At 42.4% G+C, this 17826-nt stretch overlaps 1 protein-coding gene across 1 annotated transcript in view; it reads left to right on the top strand.

The window, feature by feature from the left end:
• The window catches only part of CPXM2 (carboxypeptidase X, M14 family member 2), a 65580-nt gene that overhangs the window by 21919 nt on the left and 25835 nt on the right, over window positions 1-17826 (top strand). The window contains 3 exon segments of the mRNA XM_009087112.4: window positions 3353-3492; window positions 17257-17341; window positions 17647-17797. Of these exon segments, the coding sequence (XP_009085360.3) occupies window positions 3353-3492; window positions 17257-17341; window positions 17647-17797 (376 nt within the window).

The raw sequence follows: 17826 nt of genomic DNA, 5'->3' as shown, positions 1-17826 counted from the left end.
GGAGGGGCTCCAGGAGAGCTGCAGAGGGACTGGGGACAAGGCATGGAGGGACAGGACACAGGGAATGGCTCCCAGTGCCAGAGGGCAGGGCTGGATGGGAGACTGGGAATTGGGAATTGTTCCCTGAGGAGCTGGGGAGGGACTGGAATGGATTTCCCAGAGAAGCTGTGGATACCCCCAAGGCCAGGCTGGACAGGGCTGGGAGCAGCCTGGGACAGTGGAAGGTGTCCCTGCCATGGCAGGAGTGGCCCTGGATGGCATTTAAGGTCCCTCCCAACCCCAACCCATTCCATGGTTCCATGCTTGTCATTCCAGGTCTTTGTTTCCTTTGAAAAGCTGCATTATCAAATCACAAGAAAAGAGAGAATTACTGAAGATTTACTTGCAGCCTGTGTGTTTCAGCTCTTCCCTACTGGCAGTGGTTGCTATAAATACCTGTGATGAGTAATGCTCTTTTTTTTCCCCTTCCAAACTTCCTTGACTATGGTAAAATAATTTTTTTGATCATCCTGCTGGGAATGGAAAAGAATTTAAGCAGAGGTGGTTTGATATTTGGTGTATTTTTACTCCTTCTCCAGCGGATTTGTGGCAGAAGACTGGAGTTTCTTTCTTTATTTGAGTACATTTTGGTAGTATCATCTTTCTCCTCTTTATAGAATAAAGTTTTTAGAACACTGATATTGTGAGCAAGTTTTTATTCTGCCTTGCACACATCTAATTTGGAAGGGAAACATGAATTAAAATGCAAAGTCATATTGTTTGTAAAGGAATTTATAACCTTCATATTATTTTCTGGATACCTAATAAGCAGCTCATTTGGTTTAGCTGAGTTACATTTTTCAGCTTGCACACTTGGGAATAACTAATTTGTGAGTGACAGAAAAAAGTCTCTTTTCCTCTGTCCAAAAGGGTTTTTTTCTCATAAGACACTGTATATTGAGAAATATTTTTGCATTTGGCTGCAAGTGAAACACAAACTTGGAGTTGTAGACTTGGAGTTATTCTTGAATATTCTGTGAAGGGAAAAAGATTGAGCCCTGGCTTCCAGTTTTCATCAGCTGCTTCAGTCTCCTGCTTATGAAGATAATTTAAGTACCCATGGCATAACTTGAATCTGCTTTTTCCAGTAATTCAATATGGATTTTTAAAATTCAAGTAAATACTTTACTGAGGAAAGATCTTGATCTGTATTATTTGATAGAATACTTGGTGATAACTGTACCCATCTCTCAGGAATGATCATTTTCCCAAAGAAATTTAATGGGAATTCTAATTACTAAATACTTGTTTGAGTCTGTAAGTTTTTATTTTATAGAAACAGTTTTCTGAAGTGGCCATAAGGAAATAAAGCACCTTCAGAAAAAAAATATAGGCTTGAAGCTTGAGAAGAGAAATTGTAGCATAAATTTCTTGAGCTTTTTCCCTTCAGAAACATTTCTAAAAATAACTTCTCATTGATTAAACTCCTCTTTTTCACATAGCATGTTGTGCTGATTGGACACACACACCTGCTTCTTTTTACCCAGTAAAAACCTTTTTTTTTTTTTATCTTCAGAGAAGTTGATATCAGAAAATAAGAGAGCAGGGAGAAGTATCAGCATGGGGTTTCATCTTCTTCCTCTTCTTCTTTTTATTTTATTTTTGATGGTATCTTTGCCCCTATTTAAGGCTATTTAAGCTGTGGAAAACTAAAACTCCCCATATATTATAAGCAATTTAAGCTGAAATTTATTTAAACCCAGCTGAAACCATAGATACTCAAGAATATAATTTAGGTGGGAGGGGTTTTTTATTTTAATAAGCACTTTTTCCATATTTTTTCCCTCTACTTTCCACCTCTCATGGCAATCTGGAGGAGAGGTTTATTCCCTGATGAGCACCACACCAAGGGAAATATCACCAGCTTAAAAAGGACCAGGGGTTGGGAGACAGGGGCACTTGTTCTGCAGGAGCTGCTGGAATTTCCAGGGTGAAGGGATTAGCAGGATGCTGGTTCCAGGTGCTCTGCAGATCTTAACACTTCCTGGCAAGGTTTTAAAGCCTCAGGCTACTTCAGATTCCATCCTACTTTAAAATGCATTGAAACTTTTCCTTGCCAAGGGTTATAACTCAGCTCAGTGACCATGTTTGTATTCTCATGTTTTCCCATTGTTCTGCTCTCCCTGAAGAATTTATCTCCCATTGTTAACAGGCTTTTTTCTCTGTTTTTTTTTTTTTCTTTGACTTTTATACAAACTTCTCCTTAAAATATCAGAGCTAATGCATAAAAGTAGGGGGCTTAATTTAATTTTGGTAGATGCAGGAAAACAAGTAATTTTTAAGCTGCCTTATCTCAGACATGAAAATGAGAAAATGAGAAGTTTTAGGAATTGAATCAGTGTCTTGTGTTTTGGAGCACTTCCCTCAGATGCCACACTGGGAAAAGGGATTAACCACTGCATCCTCTCTGACTTAGAGCCACCCTTTTGGGTAGAAGGAGTCTGTAAACCTCTTCATTTTCATTTGGGAAATATTTAATGATCTCCATTCCTGGAATTGCATGGATGGCAATGATAAATCCACATAAACCACAGATGAAATACCACAAAAATGCAAGTAGACTCAGAGGAGCACATGGCAAAGCTGCTGTGCTCTTTCTGGCAGTGTCCAGCTTGGTGCCAAACATTTCCTGGGCTTTAGAAGGAAAATAAATCTCTGAAAGCTTCAGATGCTATGTTTCATCAAATTCTAGTTCAGATTTATTTGGAAAACAGCTTACCCAAAATACCTTCAGCTGTTTCTTTGAAAGTGCTGTGAAGGCTGTTTGTGGTGGGTTTCCCAGCAGAAATTGGGATACACATTGGTGCTCAAGTTGGGGAGCAGCCAGACATTCCTGAATTTTTAACCTTGCCACCCTGGCTATGAAAATGAATAATTCTGGTTCTGGTGGGAAGTGGTGCTGCTGTTTCCTTATGCCTTGCACTCTGCTTTGCTGCTTCCAGGGAAAATGAGATTTTCTAATCACTGACCATTATTTACATGGCTGGAGCTGGCTTTTTAGGACTTTCCAAACTCTGCAGACCATGTGGGTAATTTGCTCTGGATAAAGGCTGTGCCTCTGGATCTGTGGCTCTATCAGGCCACAAGAACACACTGAAGCTTTATTTATCTTTTCTGACTGAAATTCAAACATTCTTCATTTTCAAAGGGACTTCCCAGAATTTCCTGCCCTGCCTTGAGTAAGGAAATATTTTGGTGAGGGCCTCAAGGGTCTTGAAGTGAGGGGGATGAATGATGTGTTCCTTTCTTTTTTCCCATGACAAACCTTCAGTTTCTTAGCTCTGATTTATGGTCAGCTTTGCCTTCTTTTCAGGCAGGTGTTAACGAAAATGATTTTTATGATGGTGCTTGGTGTGCAGGAAGAAATGACCCCTACCAGTGGATTGAAGTAGATGCTCGAAGGCTGACAAAATTCACTGGAGTCATCACCCAGGGAAGAAACTCCCTCTGGTCGTAAGTACAGCCTGACTTTTCTCTGAGCTATCAGACCAAGGAATTCATCTCCTAAAGTGCTTTGGTTCTTCAAGAAAAAAATGAAAAACACATTGGAAATGCTGTGAGACTTTAGGTCATTGAATGGGGCAACAGTCATTATATATAAGGCAAAGTCATGATATATTTTTTTTAAATTACTAAGATAATATAATATAATATAATATAATATAATATAATATAATATAATATAATATATATAATATCATAGCATATCATATCATATCATATCATATCATATCATATCATATCATATCATATCATATCATACAATATCATACAATATCATACAATATCATACAATATCATACAAGTAACATATCATACAATATACATACAATACAATACAATACAATATAATACAATATAATATATATAACATAATAATATTAAATATATATTTTATATATATAAAAGGCAAAGTCATTCTATATATAAATATCTATACTAATATATAATAAGTATATATTTACATATATATAAAAGGCAAAGTCATTCTCTCTCTCTCTCTATATATATATATACACTAAAATAATAATAAGTATATGTTTACATATATATATAAGGCAAAGTAATTCTCTCTCTCTATATATATACTAAAATAATAATAAGTATATATTTACATATGTATATAAGGCAAAGTCATTATATAGGGCATAAAATAGAAGTTTAAGGGTAGCAAACTTCTCTAGTCATCATCTACATCTGGGCCTTTGTCATATTTGCTTGTGTTAAACTTCCTCCTTCTTTCCCAATATTTAACTTGATTAGTTCAGGTTATAGTTTAGGGGACCTTTTTAATTCAGTTTCAAATAACCATGCCTCAACCTGGGATGTCTTAATCCCTAGATAATCACCAAGTAATTGCTGTCATTCCAAATCAATATGATTTTTATGTGAGTAGATAAAACTAATGATAGTACCATATATATATATATAGATATATATATATATATATAAAATACATAAATATTTTATTTATAAATTATATATACATTTGTAATTAATTTTATTTAAAATATTACTTAATTACATATCTGCATATAATTATGCAAATATATCTATATATTGTGTATATATAAAAATATACTATTTTTGAGGTTTCTAGCAACTGCTTGTGCTAGAGAATGTCTCATGGCGCTGAGAAATAAGTGTTTTGCTCAGATTTGTCTGCATTTATTCCTCTGTGACTGTTGTGGAGTGTAAATGAGGGATAGGAGGGGAGGATTTGGGATTTTTTCCTGCTCTTTATCTGTTTGTTTGGCCTTTTAATTTGTCACTGAATCTCACAGCTTTGTGTGAGCATCTGATTGCACTTGTGCTGCAGCACCTTTTGCACAAGTGTGCAGGAGATGCACAACCACTCTGAGAGATCCATTCTGCCAGAACTTTCTCTTAGAAAATGAATGTGACATGTAATTGAAGGTAAACCAGAAAAAAATGCCACTGTATCTTAGAAAAATCCTATTTTCCTTTCAACAGTTGAATTTTCTGTGGGGTTTTTTTGTTTTGTTTAATTTCTCTTAAGGTGCTTGTGGGAGTGGGTGCTTATTTGGCAATAAGGTTTCTATATTTATTCTGGGGTAGGTAGGTAATTACTGTAGCAAAGCCTTGCTCTTTTCTTTATTCATCCTCTTGACATTGCTGTTCCTCTCAACGCCAGAGCTGCACTGCTTCATCCTGTCATGCTTCTATTTTTAGTTCAGCTCTGTTAGGGGTTTACAGCAGATTTGACACTCTATTTATGGCTGGTATTCACAGTCATCTTGGGGTTTTGGGTTTTTTTTTTTTGAACCATAGAAACAGCAAATCACAGAAGGGTTTGGGTTGGAACGGACCTTAAAGATCATTGAACTCCAACTCCCCTGCCATGGGCTGGGAATTTTGGTGTTGCCTCTTTCCCCACAAAAAGTTGGTGGGCAGAGCCCTGAGGGTCTGCAGGAAGAGCAGGATTGGTGCTGGCAGAGCAGGACCAGGCTCCTCCTGGATCACTGCTGGGATTTGAGGAGATCCAGGCTCATTTCTGCCTGCCAGGAGCAAAGATGGTTTCACCAGGACCAGCTGTGCGGTGGGGCAGGGTAAAGTCTGCTGAAAACACCTCCTGGAGGACTGAGCTGTGCACCATGGAAGGGGAAAAACAGTCCCAGGAAGGGACAGGAAAAGAGAGGAGTGGGACTTGTTTTGGGGTGGGCAGGTTCCTTGTGCCTGTTTGGCTCAGAAATCAAAGGAGACTCATCAGCTTCCTTCCCTCAGCTGCTGACAGGGATGGCATCAAAAGGGATGGCTTGTGATGGGAAAGTTTGTACCAAAAGATGCCCTTCTGTTACCTGAGGCACCTTCCCAGCTTGATCAGGCTGTGTGACAAGAAGAGAGTGCTTTCATGACTGATGGAAACATATGCTGGGGAATAATCTTATTGTAGGTATGAGAGCCAAAAAAACACCTCTCTGATCTGTGTTGTATTAGAAGTGAAAACCTGCCAAGCAGGGGAACCGAGGTAAGATTTTTATTTAGTCCAAATCCTTGGAGACTTTCCCAGCTTTATATTTTAAAAATAAAAAATCAAGGCACTGAAGGAGAGCAGGCTTATATTAGATATTAGGAAGAAATTCTTTCCTGTGGGGGTGGGCAGGCCCTGGCACAGGGTGGCCAGAGAAGCTGGGGCTGTCCCTGGATCCCTGGAGATCCAAGGCCAGGTTGGACACTGGGGCTGGGAGCACCTGGGACAGTGGAAGGTGTCCCTGCCCATGGCAGGGGTGGAACAGGATGGGCTTTAAAGTCCCTTTTAACCTGAACCATTCTGTGATTCTATGCACTGGGATAAAGAACCACTAAACCAACTCTCTTTATTGAACAAGAATCTTTACACAATGAAAAAGCTGTGCTTCACAGGAAGATGTGCCTAGATCAGATTTGTACCTGTCCTGGTCCCTGTTCTTTCCTGCTGCTGACCTAATGAGGACATTTAAAATGCCAGGGGAGGGCAGGCAAGGACACCCTGCTGAATCCTCTCTCCTGCATCTTTGCCCTTCACTGCAAAGCTGCAACACTTGAGCTCCCAGCAGTCTGGCCTGTGCTCTCCTGTGTGAGATGCTGCAGCCAGAGCTCTTTTTCTGCTGCTGGACTCATCCTTTCCCTCCTTTGGGGCAGCTCTGGCACCTGCAGCCTGGTTTTCTCATGACCACTGTGATCAGACACGATCTGCTCACATGCAGCTTTGCTCACTGGGGTTTTTAGGGCTTCCTGTGCAATGATGAACTGCAGGTTGCACTGCACACAATGCAAAAAAGCACCAAAATGTTTGGGGTTTGTGCACTGGCAGGAGCTGCTTCTGCTCAGCCCTTCCTCTCCTGCTGTTCCCTGTCTGTCCCTGGTGGGTTGTGGCTCCCCTTGTCCATGCCAGGAGAGCCTTGAGGAGGAAGAGGAGTTGCAGAAGCAGCTCTGGGAAACACAGAGGACCTGATGGGAGAGAAGGAAACTGAGCCTGGTTTTAGTGAATACTTGGATTGTTTCATCATTTCCTTTTTGAAGAAAAGCACTTCTGAGACCAGTTTTTTGCTTGGCTGTGAATTCTGTGAATCAAATATTTCTCCTCTCTTTTGTAAGCCTGAAACCAGCAAAACCAGGCTTTGAACAAAAAATCCTGGATTTGAGGAGTCCTTCCTTTTACCAGTCAATGCAAGCACGTGAGCTCAAGGGCTGCTGCTGTTCAGGCTCCTCATCCTTCCTGGGAAACCTGAAATCATGGAAAAGTGCTCTTTGGCCACCATAAATGGGCAGATCTGCTTAGATCATCCAGAAGATGAATTCCACAGAAAAAGTGGGGCCCAGCTGTGAGAACCAGGACTTCTTTTTGATTTTTATTTTTACACTGAAGATATCCAAAAATTTGAATATCTTCAGTGTAAAAATCAAAAAGAAGTGCCACAAGTGCTGGCTAATAGAAATAAAATCCAAAGCCTTGAAAGTGAGCAGGATATCTGTTGTTTTGGGGGCAGAAATAATATATGTAATAATAATATGTGACTCTTAATAATAAATAATTCTTAAGCAATAATATGTATAATAATAAATAATAATATATGTAATTCTTAATATTGCTGCCAATACATCTTCCAGTTTTAGGAACCCAATATCTTTAAAGAACTGTTCAAGGCTGTAGAGTGGGACCCTGGAAGCATCACTGTGGAATTGTGCCAGGGATTTAAAGCAGTGATGTTGTAATTTAAAATATGCACTCTCTTGACAGAGGGAAAGAAACTATTCATCACTCTTAGCAGTTTGGCAGGAATTTGAAAAACAGAGTAAACTTTTTTCCCACAAACCAAACTCTCTTCTGATAATTCAGCATCATCTTTTGTATCAAGAGAAAACCCACATGTCAAAATAGAGTCAGTGTGTGCTGACAGGAATATAAAGCTTCAGGCTGTGTGAATGCAGAGGATGTTTTGGTTTTCAGGAGAGGATGTAATGTTGCAGTGAGTGAGATGTATTTTCTAAAAATTAACCTTTCAGTCATGGTAAATTGTGAGCTATCACCCCACGCCATGGAATGACAAAATGACAATAAAGAAAAGCATGGATGAAATGATCTGTGCAGAAAGTTGGAGTTCTGCAGCAAAATTAAGGAAATTTTTAGAGAAAAATCGAAATAGACTTACTTTCAAGCATGTTCTCTTTAAGACCTCTCAGCTTTGTAAAACTATTGAAGATTTGTTGCTTTTATGAAAGATATTTGTCTTTAGGAAAAAAAATGTAGGGGGAACATCTTAATTTTTCAAGCTTGATTTGGGTAGAAGTTATTCCCTGTGTCTTCCAAAATTGCAATAGCTCTTGAAAGGTTTGAGGAGACCCCAAATCAGTGGTGCTGCTGGCTGGAGGGAATGCCTTTCTTGTGTTGCCTGATTCTAAACTGACACCCCTCTAAGCTGGTCCCTTATTTTCATTAGTGCTGAAGAAACATTTCAGCCAGCAGCTGGTGTAGACACCATGGCACACTCCCTGCTGTGGCACTCCTCTGCAGGGACAGCAAACAATAAATACCCAGCAGATTGGAATTGTGTCTGATCATGCTTTTGCTGCAGACAAGATCCTTGTGATTGAACAGGGGGGTGATTTTGCAATTTTTTTGGTGGTGCACCCTCGACCTCAGCCTTCCCTGTGTGCAGTGTGGCTCTTCATGATGCCCCAGCCTCCCTTTTGACAAACTGTCCTGAGGGAACTCTAGGTCTGTAACAAGCTGGGTGCCTTCCAGAGATGCAGCTGAGGATAAATTTAGGTCAGTGCAATTTGCCTGCTTGCTTCTAATTTTGGTGCTCCAGCATTCTGCTCTTCAGTCACAAAATGAATGTGCTGCCCCACATTCCACCTCATTGCTGCACTCTGGCAGTTTCTCAGAAGCTCAGATTTGTTTTTTAGGCAGTGTCCATGGCAAGGGGGTAACTTCCTTGCTTGCAAGGTGGTAAAAATCAGAGTCACAGAATCATTAAGGTTGGAATATGCCTCTAAGATCATCAAGTCCAGCACTGCCAGGGTCTTTTCAGCTATTCCTGGTGCTAAGGTCATGGTCTCTGTAGGAACTCTGGCTTCCTGAAGAGGTAATCACATGAGCATCTTCAGTCTTCCAACAAGAACAGAACAAAGAGCAGTGATAATCCCTCCAGATAATGCAACACTGGGGTAGCATTGAGCAAAGTGGAGTGGATATTCGCAGGTATTTTGAGCTGCTGCCACAATCTGAGAGAGCAGAATTTTGCACTGTACACATGAAGGGTCAAAATTCAGCAGTGCAATGCTGCTTGTGAGAGCAGAGAAGAATAAACCCCAAACCCTGCCCTGCTCACAAGTGCAACAGCCAAAGCTGGCTCTGACTTTCAGAGCAGCTCCTCCTGTCCCCTGGCAGAGGCTGTGAAAACACACCCTGGTGAAACTTCAACAAGTTCAGGGGAAATGTCTCGATGTTTTACCCAGATCATGGAACAAAACAAGCAGCTGCTGTGTGCAGACTTGAGTAATTCTGGTGCATTAAATCAGTGCAAATTGTTATTTGCCCTGACTGGGTGACAGGACTGCAGAGATGATTACAGCTTTCCCAAAGTCAGCCTCATGGGGTGAATTGTTCCAAATCCATAGAAATCACATCAAGTGTATTGATGTGAGTTATAAAACAACCTGAACTCATTGCAGGAAAAGCTCCCTGGAGATAATAATGTCAGCAGTTCCATGTTATACTAATGTTTATGATGGGTTTACCTAATGAGTTAGATTTTCTCTTGGTGTGGCTGGGTGAATCCTTCTCACAGGCTTTCATGAGCCAGCCTTTGGCAGCTGCAGCTCCAGGGCTCTCCATCTCTTTGTTTAATTTCACTCCCTGTGCCCTGTTGATTTTCCAGCTCAGTTCTTGCCCCCTGCCCACATTTTGTCACAGCCTTGGTCACCCTGGTGAGCCCTCCCCAGAGCTGCCTTGGTGAGCAGCTGGGGTGATCCTGTGTGGGTGGGGTGCTGACAGCACTCCCAGGGATAGAGGGATGCTTTCACAAGTTTGTTTGACAGCAATGTCAGAGCTGATGCTGTTCTGTTGTGGCTCTGATTTGTCACAGGGATCCTCTGCCCAACCTCTGTCCCTCATGGGCAGGGAGCAGGTCACTGTCACCCCAGGGCAGTGGTCACTCTGCACTCCCAGAGGGTGCTGAGGAGGGGACAGAACCTGCCCTGCACAGTGGGGATGCTCAGAAGAGGGAGGAAAGTTTTGTAACCTCCATGGAAGGGACTTGAAATGAAATGAGCCGAATCCTTTTGGAAGAGGAGACTTCCAGTGAATTTGGGCATCTGCTGCAGCTGATCACTCACCCTTACTCATCACTGCCTGGGTTTGTGTCTTTGGAGCAGTGAGAATGGTTGGGTGGGGGTCGTGTTGGGGTCATCAGGCTCCTTGTCCTCCCATTTGTGCCCTTCCCAAACCAGTGTCCCTTGCACTGAGTGGCACTTGTTCACCTTTCTTACACCAAGGTACACCAAGGGTGAGAGCCTTCAGCATTGCAGTAAATATTCTCTCAGCTGTGGGCGCAAATGGCAGTGTTTGTTTGCTGGTTACTCTCAGGGCTTTCCATTTGCCTGTATTTTAGCATTCATGAAGTGAGGCACTGCCTGGAAAGTCTGGATTTCTCTCCTCAAACACACAACTGATTTACAAAGGTGAGATAGGCACAAAAAAGAATGGAAAATTAAGAATGCCATAAAAAGAGGTTCAGAAGAAAAGGCACCACAGCTTGGTTGTGTTCAGCAGATACAGAGGATCTGCTGCAGAAAGAATTTCAAACTCCTGCAGATCTCATTGCAAAGAGTGGCCAAAAATGAGGGTTTAGGACCAAAATGTTTGGGGCAGAGGATGTCTCTGACCCTGGCACCCACAGGCATTACTGGCTGAATGTGCAGCAGCAAAAAGAAACATCCACAGCTGGCACCAGATTTTCTGGAATATCATAAAATTCATGTGAAAACCTGGCTGTAAGTTGCAGATGTTGGGTGGGAAAGGTATTTGCAACCCCAACTCCTGTTTATTGAGTAAAGCTTTGAAAAATCTGGGCTGAATTCAGTTCAAGCAAGGGAAATTCTGGCTCTGAGCTTTTCTTCATTGGGCCTCCAAAGAGATGGATTTCACAGCAGTACATTCATTTCAGTCAGCTAGAAGCAATTTTAAAAATTAAACATTCAAAGATATCAATTATTAAAAAAATACCCTTGCTGGCTAGTCTATCTTCATCTCCTAAATCATATTTATTTTAATTAGTTTGCAAAACTTGCTGGGCTACCTGTGGTTTGCCTGGGCATTTTTTGACTTGGCTGATTTGGAAGCTGTTTGGCAGTGGGTGATTTAAAATTGTATCAGCATAAATATTATTAGAGAATATTAATATTAATGGTTTTGCATTTAATTGCATGAGAGTACAAATTGATTTTTCAAGTAGAAAGCCATTTAATTGCCAGCATGCTGATTCTGTTGCATGAGTATCATTTAGTATAAGGCTTGTCCAGCATTTTTGGTATAGAGATTTTGCTATATCAAGTATTTTGGTGTGTCAGTTTATTTATTATTTTTGGGTACACATTTGTTTGCCTGAATGAGTCTATTTTATATTAATTTTAGGGGTTCTATTGCAGATAAATCAGGTTGGCCTGACAGCAGAAGAAGAAAATGCTCAGTTGGAGCCAGGTCTGCTGTTCATGGGAGCTCTGATGGTGTCTGGTGGTCTCATTCCAAGAATGTCAGAGAATCACAGGATGGTTTGGGTTAGAGGGGGCATTAAAGGTCATCCTGCTCCAATCCCCCTGCCACAGGCACCTCCCACTGTCCCAGGCTGCTCCAAGCCCCATCCAGCCTGGCCTTGGGCACTGCCAGGGATCCAGGGGCAGCCACAGCTCTCTGGGAATTCCATTCTCACAGGGAACAATTCCCAATTCCCAATATCCCATCCATCCCTGCCCTCCGGCAGTGGGAGCCATTCCCTGTGTCCTGTCCCTCCATCCCTTGTCCCCAGTCCCTCTCCAGCTCTCCTGGAGCCCCTTCAGGCCCTGGAAGTTGCTCTAAGGTCCAGTCCAGAGCCTTCTGCAGGCTGAACACCCCCAGTCCTCTCCTTTCCAGCCAGGAAGGTGCTCCATCCCTCCCATCTTCTTTGTGGCCCATCTCTGCCACTCTGGGCTTGAGCTTCTGCTCACCAGCACCTCAAACCACCTGGGCTTTCCTCCATGTGGAGGAGCACCCTCAGAGATGAGGATCAAAGTCTTAGGTTTATTTCACTTGGTGCTGGTCAGCTTTCCATGATTGAGAAGCTTGGCATTAAAATGTGACATGCAGCAGGAGCTGCTCAAAGAGAATAAACCCAAACAATCCCAATTCCCACTGATCCACTGCCTGCTGGAGCCTGGGCAGGAAAAACCTGGCATCCCTCCCCTGCTTCCCATTCTCCTGAGCTGGGATCCAGCCTTGGGTCCAACACACAGAGAGAAAAGTCAGGAAATTGTATCAGGGCAGGCACAGCTGGGAGATGTTTTGTTGTTCTGGTGCTGCCCATGATCTTTTTGCTCAGTAGCTGATGCCGTGGTTAGATAAGGAAAAGCTGATTATTGGGACAGGAATCTGCCAAAGCTGTAGGAGATCTGCTTTTAATTCTCTGCTTTGATTCAGGTTTATTCTCTTTTGTCCCTGGGCAAGTTATTTAATCCCTCAGCTTTTCTTTTTTGGATGAGAATGGAAAAGCAGGACATTTCCATGCATCACAATAGACTGAATTTGGAATTGAAGGTGTTCAAATAAGCTTTGTCTAAGGCCAGTGCATTCCAGATAAAAATCAAGTAATTAGTAATAATTCAAAAATCCACCCTATTAAGTGAATTTGAATCATATTTTGATTTTTGCATTTACTGTCTCTGAAAGGAATTGATTAATATTGTCAGTGGATACTGAGATTTTTCAGATAGGCTCTGGAGAGATAAGGCTGCTGTAAATTTTAGAAGGGATTATTTAAAAGGGATGCACCTGGATCCAAAGGATCCCTGTCAAATCTGTACCTTGTGATCTTTTTCCAGCATGGAGAAAGTCTGTGAGGCACAAGTGGCACTTTGTGGCAGAGGGTGATCAGCTGGGGCTAACCTCAAACACTCCTGGATTGTCACACAATGGATTCTGGATTGCCTTGCCCTGGGCCAGGAAAGAGCTCCATAGTTGATGCCCTCTTTTGTGAATGCCGGCCTAGGACTTCCCCAGAATCCTGTCTCCTCAGCTCTACAAACCCAGCAAATATCTGTGTTTTTCTCTTAGGAGTGCAGTTGTAGGTCCTGAGAGATTTTATAGAGTGAAACCAGAAGAGCTTCTCTGAAACAACAGCAGGGACATCCTGAGTCTTGGAAAACATTACAGCTTTTTATTTCAGCCTTCCTTAGACAGCTTCATTGTTCAGTGCTGATGGGCTCCAAAGAGATTGGATGTGACAGAAATCCCTGTCTGCAAATCCCAAAGGAGATGGATCTTGGTGTCACCAGGTGATCACACAGACAGAATTCCCCAATACTTCCCCTAGCACAAGGCTTGGCTTTAGCTACCCTGTTCCTCTGATGGATTGCCACAAAAAAGCTTTAGATTTCTGTGCCTACATGGATAAATGAGGTGTTTCTGGAACTCCTGGATCCTGGGAAATGCTGTTCTTGGAGCATCCAGCTGCTTCCTGGGGTCAGCAGCCCTCCTGTGCCACACACAGGTGGGAAAACTGCAGCTCTTGGGAGGATTTCGTGAGTTCTTGTCTGGTCTGGAGCTGTAGAAGTGTCTGGGGTTTGAAGACACTCAGTCAAAGCCCTGAGCATTAGGCTTTGCTGGCTTTTCCCAGATCCTCTGACCACCAGAACACACTCAGAGCTCCCCTTCCCCAGTGTGGGGGATGTGGCTTTTAGAGAGAAGGTGCCATTTCCCAGGGGAGTCTGAATTTACAGGAGCCTCCTTAAGATTATCAGAAGCTGTTTTTATTGTGGCACTGGGGGAAAAGGGGGAAGGATTTAAGCCCCTGGAGGCAGCTTTGCATGCAGTGAGAGAAGGATCTGATCCGCTGTGATGTTTTTATTCTGCTTTTTCCTCCCAGGCAAACACAGTGGACAGTGTATGGTGTGTGCCTTCATACATTGCACTGATTTACCTCCTCCCTCACCCTCTGAGGTCCTCCTATCCTGCCAGTGTCCAAGACTGGATGCAGTCCATTAGGATTTTAATTGCATTCTGCCCCTCCATAGCACATTGCTGGTTGCCACTCAAGATGGAAAATGTGCAGGACTACTTGTATATGTTTCCCTTTGGGAGAAATTTGAACTTTTGTTATGGTAGGGAGTGAGAAAATCAAAATATGTTAAATGAAAGTCCCAGCTGAGAAATGTTACTGTGACAGCAACATTTTCTCATGCCAGTAAAGCAAGCTTGTTCTTTTAAAACATTCTGTGTGTGCCATGATTTTCTTACAAAAGTCTGCCCGTGGTTTTGTGTGACTTTAGTACCCTGTTTGAATTTCTTCTGCAAATGTTGAGCAATGAATATGGATGTGTTGTGTTTGCCTTCCTAACCTGATCTGTGCAGTTGAAGTGAAAAAAGCTCTGTAACACTTCAGAAGCAATGATGGTATTTGGTTTGTGGTGCTGCCTCTTCTGGCCCTTTAGCCTGATTTTGAGAGATGACCAAGAACAGTAAAAAAAAAACAATTATGCAAAGCTCATTCAAACCCCCAACAAAATGAGCAAAGAAATTGAAAAAAAAAAAAAAAAACCAGCAAAAAGCCCAGTATAATTTTATGTGCATTGAATATGTACAGTGCCACCAGCACCCTCCTTCAAACCCAGGAGTTTTGCTCTCAAGCTTATATTTTTCTAGTAATTCAGAAATAGCTATTTTCCTCGTTTTGAGTTTTGCTGTTGGCCATTTTATAAAAGGGTTTGGGCTGGAAGGGATCTTAAAGCTCATCCCATCCCACCCCTGCCGTGGCAGGGACACCTTCCACTGTCCCAGGCTACTCCAAGCCCCAGAGTCCAACCTGGCCTTGGGCACTGCCAGAGGTCTGGGCACCCTGTGCCAGGGCCTCACCACCTTCACAACCAAGAATTTCTTCCCAATATCTGATCCAAACCTGCTTTCTTTCATCACCCCTTTCCTGGCACTCCATGTCCTTGTCACAAGTCCCTCTCCTTCCCTCTTGTCAGCTCCTTTATTTGACAGAAGTAAATCAGCCTTTCTTCAGCTTAAGAACACAGAGAAGCTGAGGGAAGAAAGTTCTTTGCAAGAGTCAGGAGAAACTTATCCAGCATGCTGAAGTCAGTGTTTATTTTGTTGTGTGTCATTTATCATTTTACAGCCAAATTTTAGAGACGCCAGCACGGCACTTCTCTGCTCTGCAGTAAATCTCCTACCCCAGGAGCCCTTCCACTGAAAGGCAGACAATTAGGATTTCCAGAGTGCTGTTAACTTGTTACAGTTGTTTACCAAATACTAAAGTTGTGTGCATTACAAGTGATAGATGTACCCTTCTTTTCATTGCCATAACAAAAAGTTGTCTGCTTGGCAATAGTCAAGATTTTTCCATTTAATCTAACATGAATGGCAAAGTCTATTCACTGAAGGAGGCTGCTGAAAGAGTTGCAAAGGACTGGTTTAGTGTCTAAAACAGAGCTGGGTTTGTTCAGTTGGTTTTTGGCCTTTTTTTTTTTCAAAATCTTATTTTTTAACTTTTGGGGCATTAGCATAGAATGCCTATAAGTGATTTTCCAAATCCTACTAAATATTTACTTCATCTTTGTTTTTAGATGTGTAAACAAACTCAGTTGTCTGTTTTGTACAAGGCTTGGTGAACTGGGGCTGAAGGTTTTACCCTTGTTCCATCCTTGTCCCTTTTTGGTCTTCATTAAGAGCCTGACTCTGTAGTGAGCACATAAAGGCTGGTTTGTCCCTAAACACAGGCACAGTGGGTTCAATGTGGAGCGTGTGTTCATAGGTAGTTTGCTATTATTAATTGATTTTAAAAGAAAAAACAAAGCAAATCAAAGTTGTGTTTGTACAGGAGCAGTACAAGGGGAGGTCCTTAGGTGTGTCTGTCCTTCCAGGCACTCCTGATCTCCAATTTTTTATGCTCTGCTGCTTCTCCAACACTGCCCCAAAGTCCCCTTGTCTTCTCTCCAGTGCCAAGAGCTTTCCTAGCCCTGGTTTCATTCCCAGCCATGGGAGTGTAGCTTAGCTGAGAACCTGTGCTGAAGAAGAGCAGCTCCAGAGCCCTGCTGGTTGCACACAAATATGGAATTTAATCATCCTGGACTGACTTCACAGTACAAATGTTCCTCCAAGCCACAACTCTCCTCCAAGTCCCTGCCCACTGAAACCAAGTTTTGGGGGGAACAAAACAAATCACTGCTGCTCTTTCTGAGTGACAAATGTGGGAGGAGAGTTGGGCATTGCCTTCTCCAGCCTTCTCCAGCCCTGTACACACATTTCCACAGGTGATGCCCGAGCACTGTGAAACTCCACAGCTTTAATCCAGAATACAGGAAGCAGCATTTTACATTTGCTCATACTCTTCTTTAGCTGGATCCAGATGAGGCATAACTGAAGTATTTGACTTTTTTAGATGAAAGGGGATTTTGCTATAAATCAGATGACATTAGAAAAATCAGCCTATTGGGGATTGATCAGGATATTGTAGGAGTGCAGTAGTCCTGTGATCAATTGTCTCTCTGTCCCTGTCTCTTGCTAATAAATACAAGAATAACTGCAGGCACCAGTTTTTCTTCTATTGAAAGAAATGGAAATTTTGCTGGTTGAAATTCACAGATGTTTCATCCTTGAGGATTTATTACTTTTTTCCCATCCTCTCTGATAATAACAGCAGAACTAATAAATGTTCTGCAGCTGAAAAGATGATCTTTGAACACTGCATAAATCTGTTCTAGATAAGCCATTTATCCCAAACTCTGCATATAAAAGGAGAGGAGAGCAGCAAGTCTCTCACCCCCTGGAATCCCAGAATATTATCTCACCAGGATTTTGCTTCTATGTGCCAGGCATTTTGAATAGTGTGTTGAATCCAGATTGGCATGACTGTGCCAAATGGGATTTCCACTGCTAGCAGCCTTATAAGCTTGATTATATTAAATAATGTGCAGTCATTCTAAGTTCTGGAAAGTAACTTATTTATTCTCTTTTTCAAGGAGTAACTGGGTGACCTCTTACAGAGTGCTGGTGAGCAATGACAGCCACGCATGGACTGCTGTCAGGAATGAATCTGGAGATGTGGTGAGTAGAACAAGACACGTTTTATGAGGAAGAGCAGAGGTGGGAAAGCAGGGGCTGGCCACAGATTAGTCAGTGGCAGCGTCTGTCATGGATTTTAAGAGCAAATCCCAAGGTACAGAGTCAGATTTGCCCGGGGGGAATGGGGGCATTGCCATTTTCGAAGAGCAGTTCTGGCCCGAGCCACCATCAGCCTGGACATGAAAGGTGATTTTACATTTTACATTTACATTCTCTTACCAAAACCACTCTGAGACAGTTTGAAGCACTGATGTTGCCCTTTCTTTCCCCCTGTTTGGCCTGGCCAGATTTTTGAAGGGAACAGCGAGAAGGAGATCCCAGTGCTGAACCTGCTGCCGGTGCCGCTGGTGGCGCGTTACATCCGCATCAACCCGCGCTCCTGGTTCCAGGAGGGCAGCATCTGCATGAGGCTGGAAATCCTGGGCTGCCCCTTGCCAGGTGAGAGCCTTTGGTAGTTCAGGCTGGCA

This window comes from Serinus canaria, chromosome 6, assembly GCF_022539315.1.
Source record: "Serinus canaria isolate serCan28SL12 chromosome 6, serCan2020, whole genome shotgun sequence".
Taxonomy (NCBI): Eukaryota; Metazoa; Chordata; class Aves; order Passeriformes; family Fringillidae; genus Serinus; species Serinus canaria.
The sequence above is the reverse complement of the archived record's forward strand: the minus strand, read 5'-3'. Positions and strand labels throughout refer to the sequence as shown.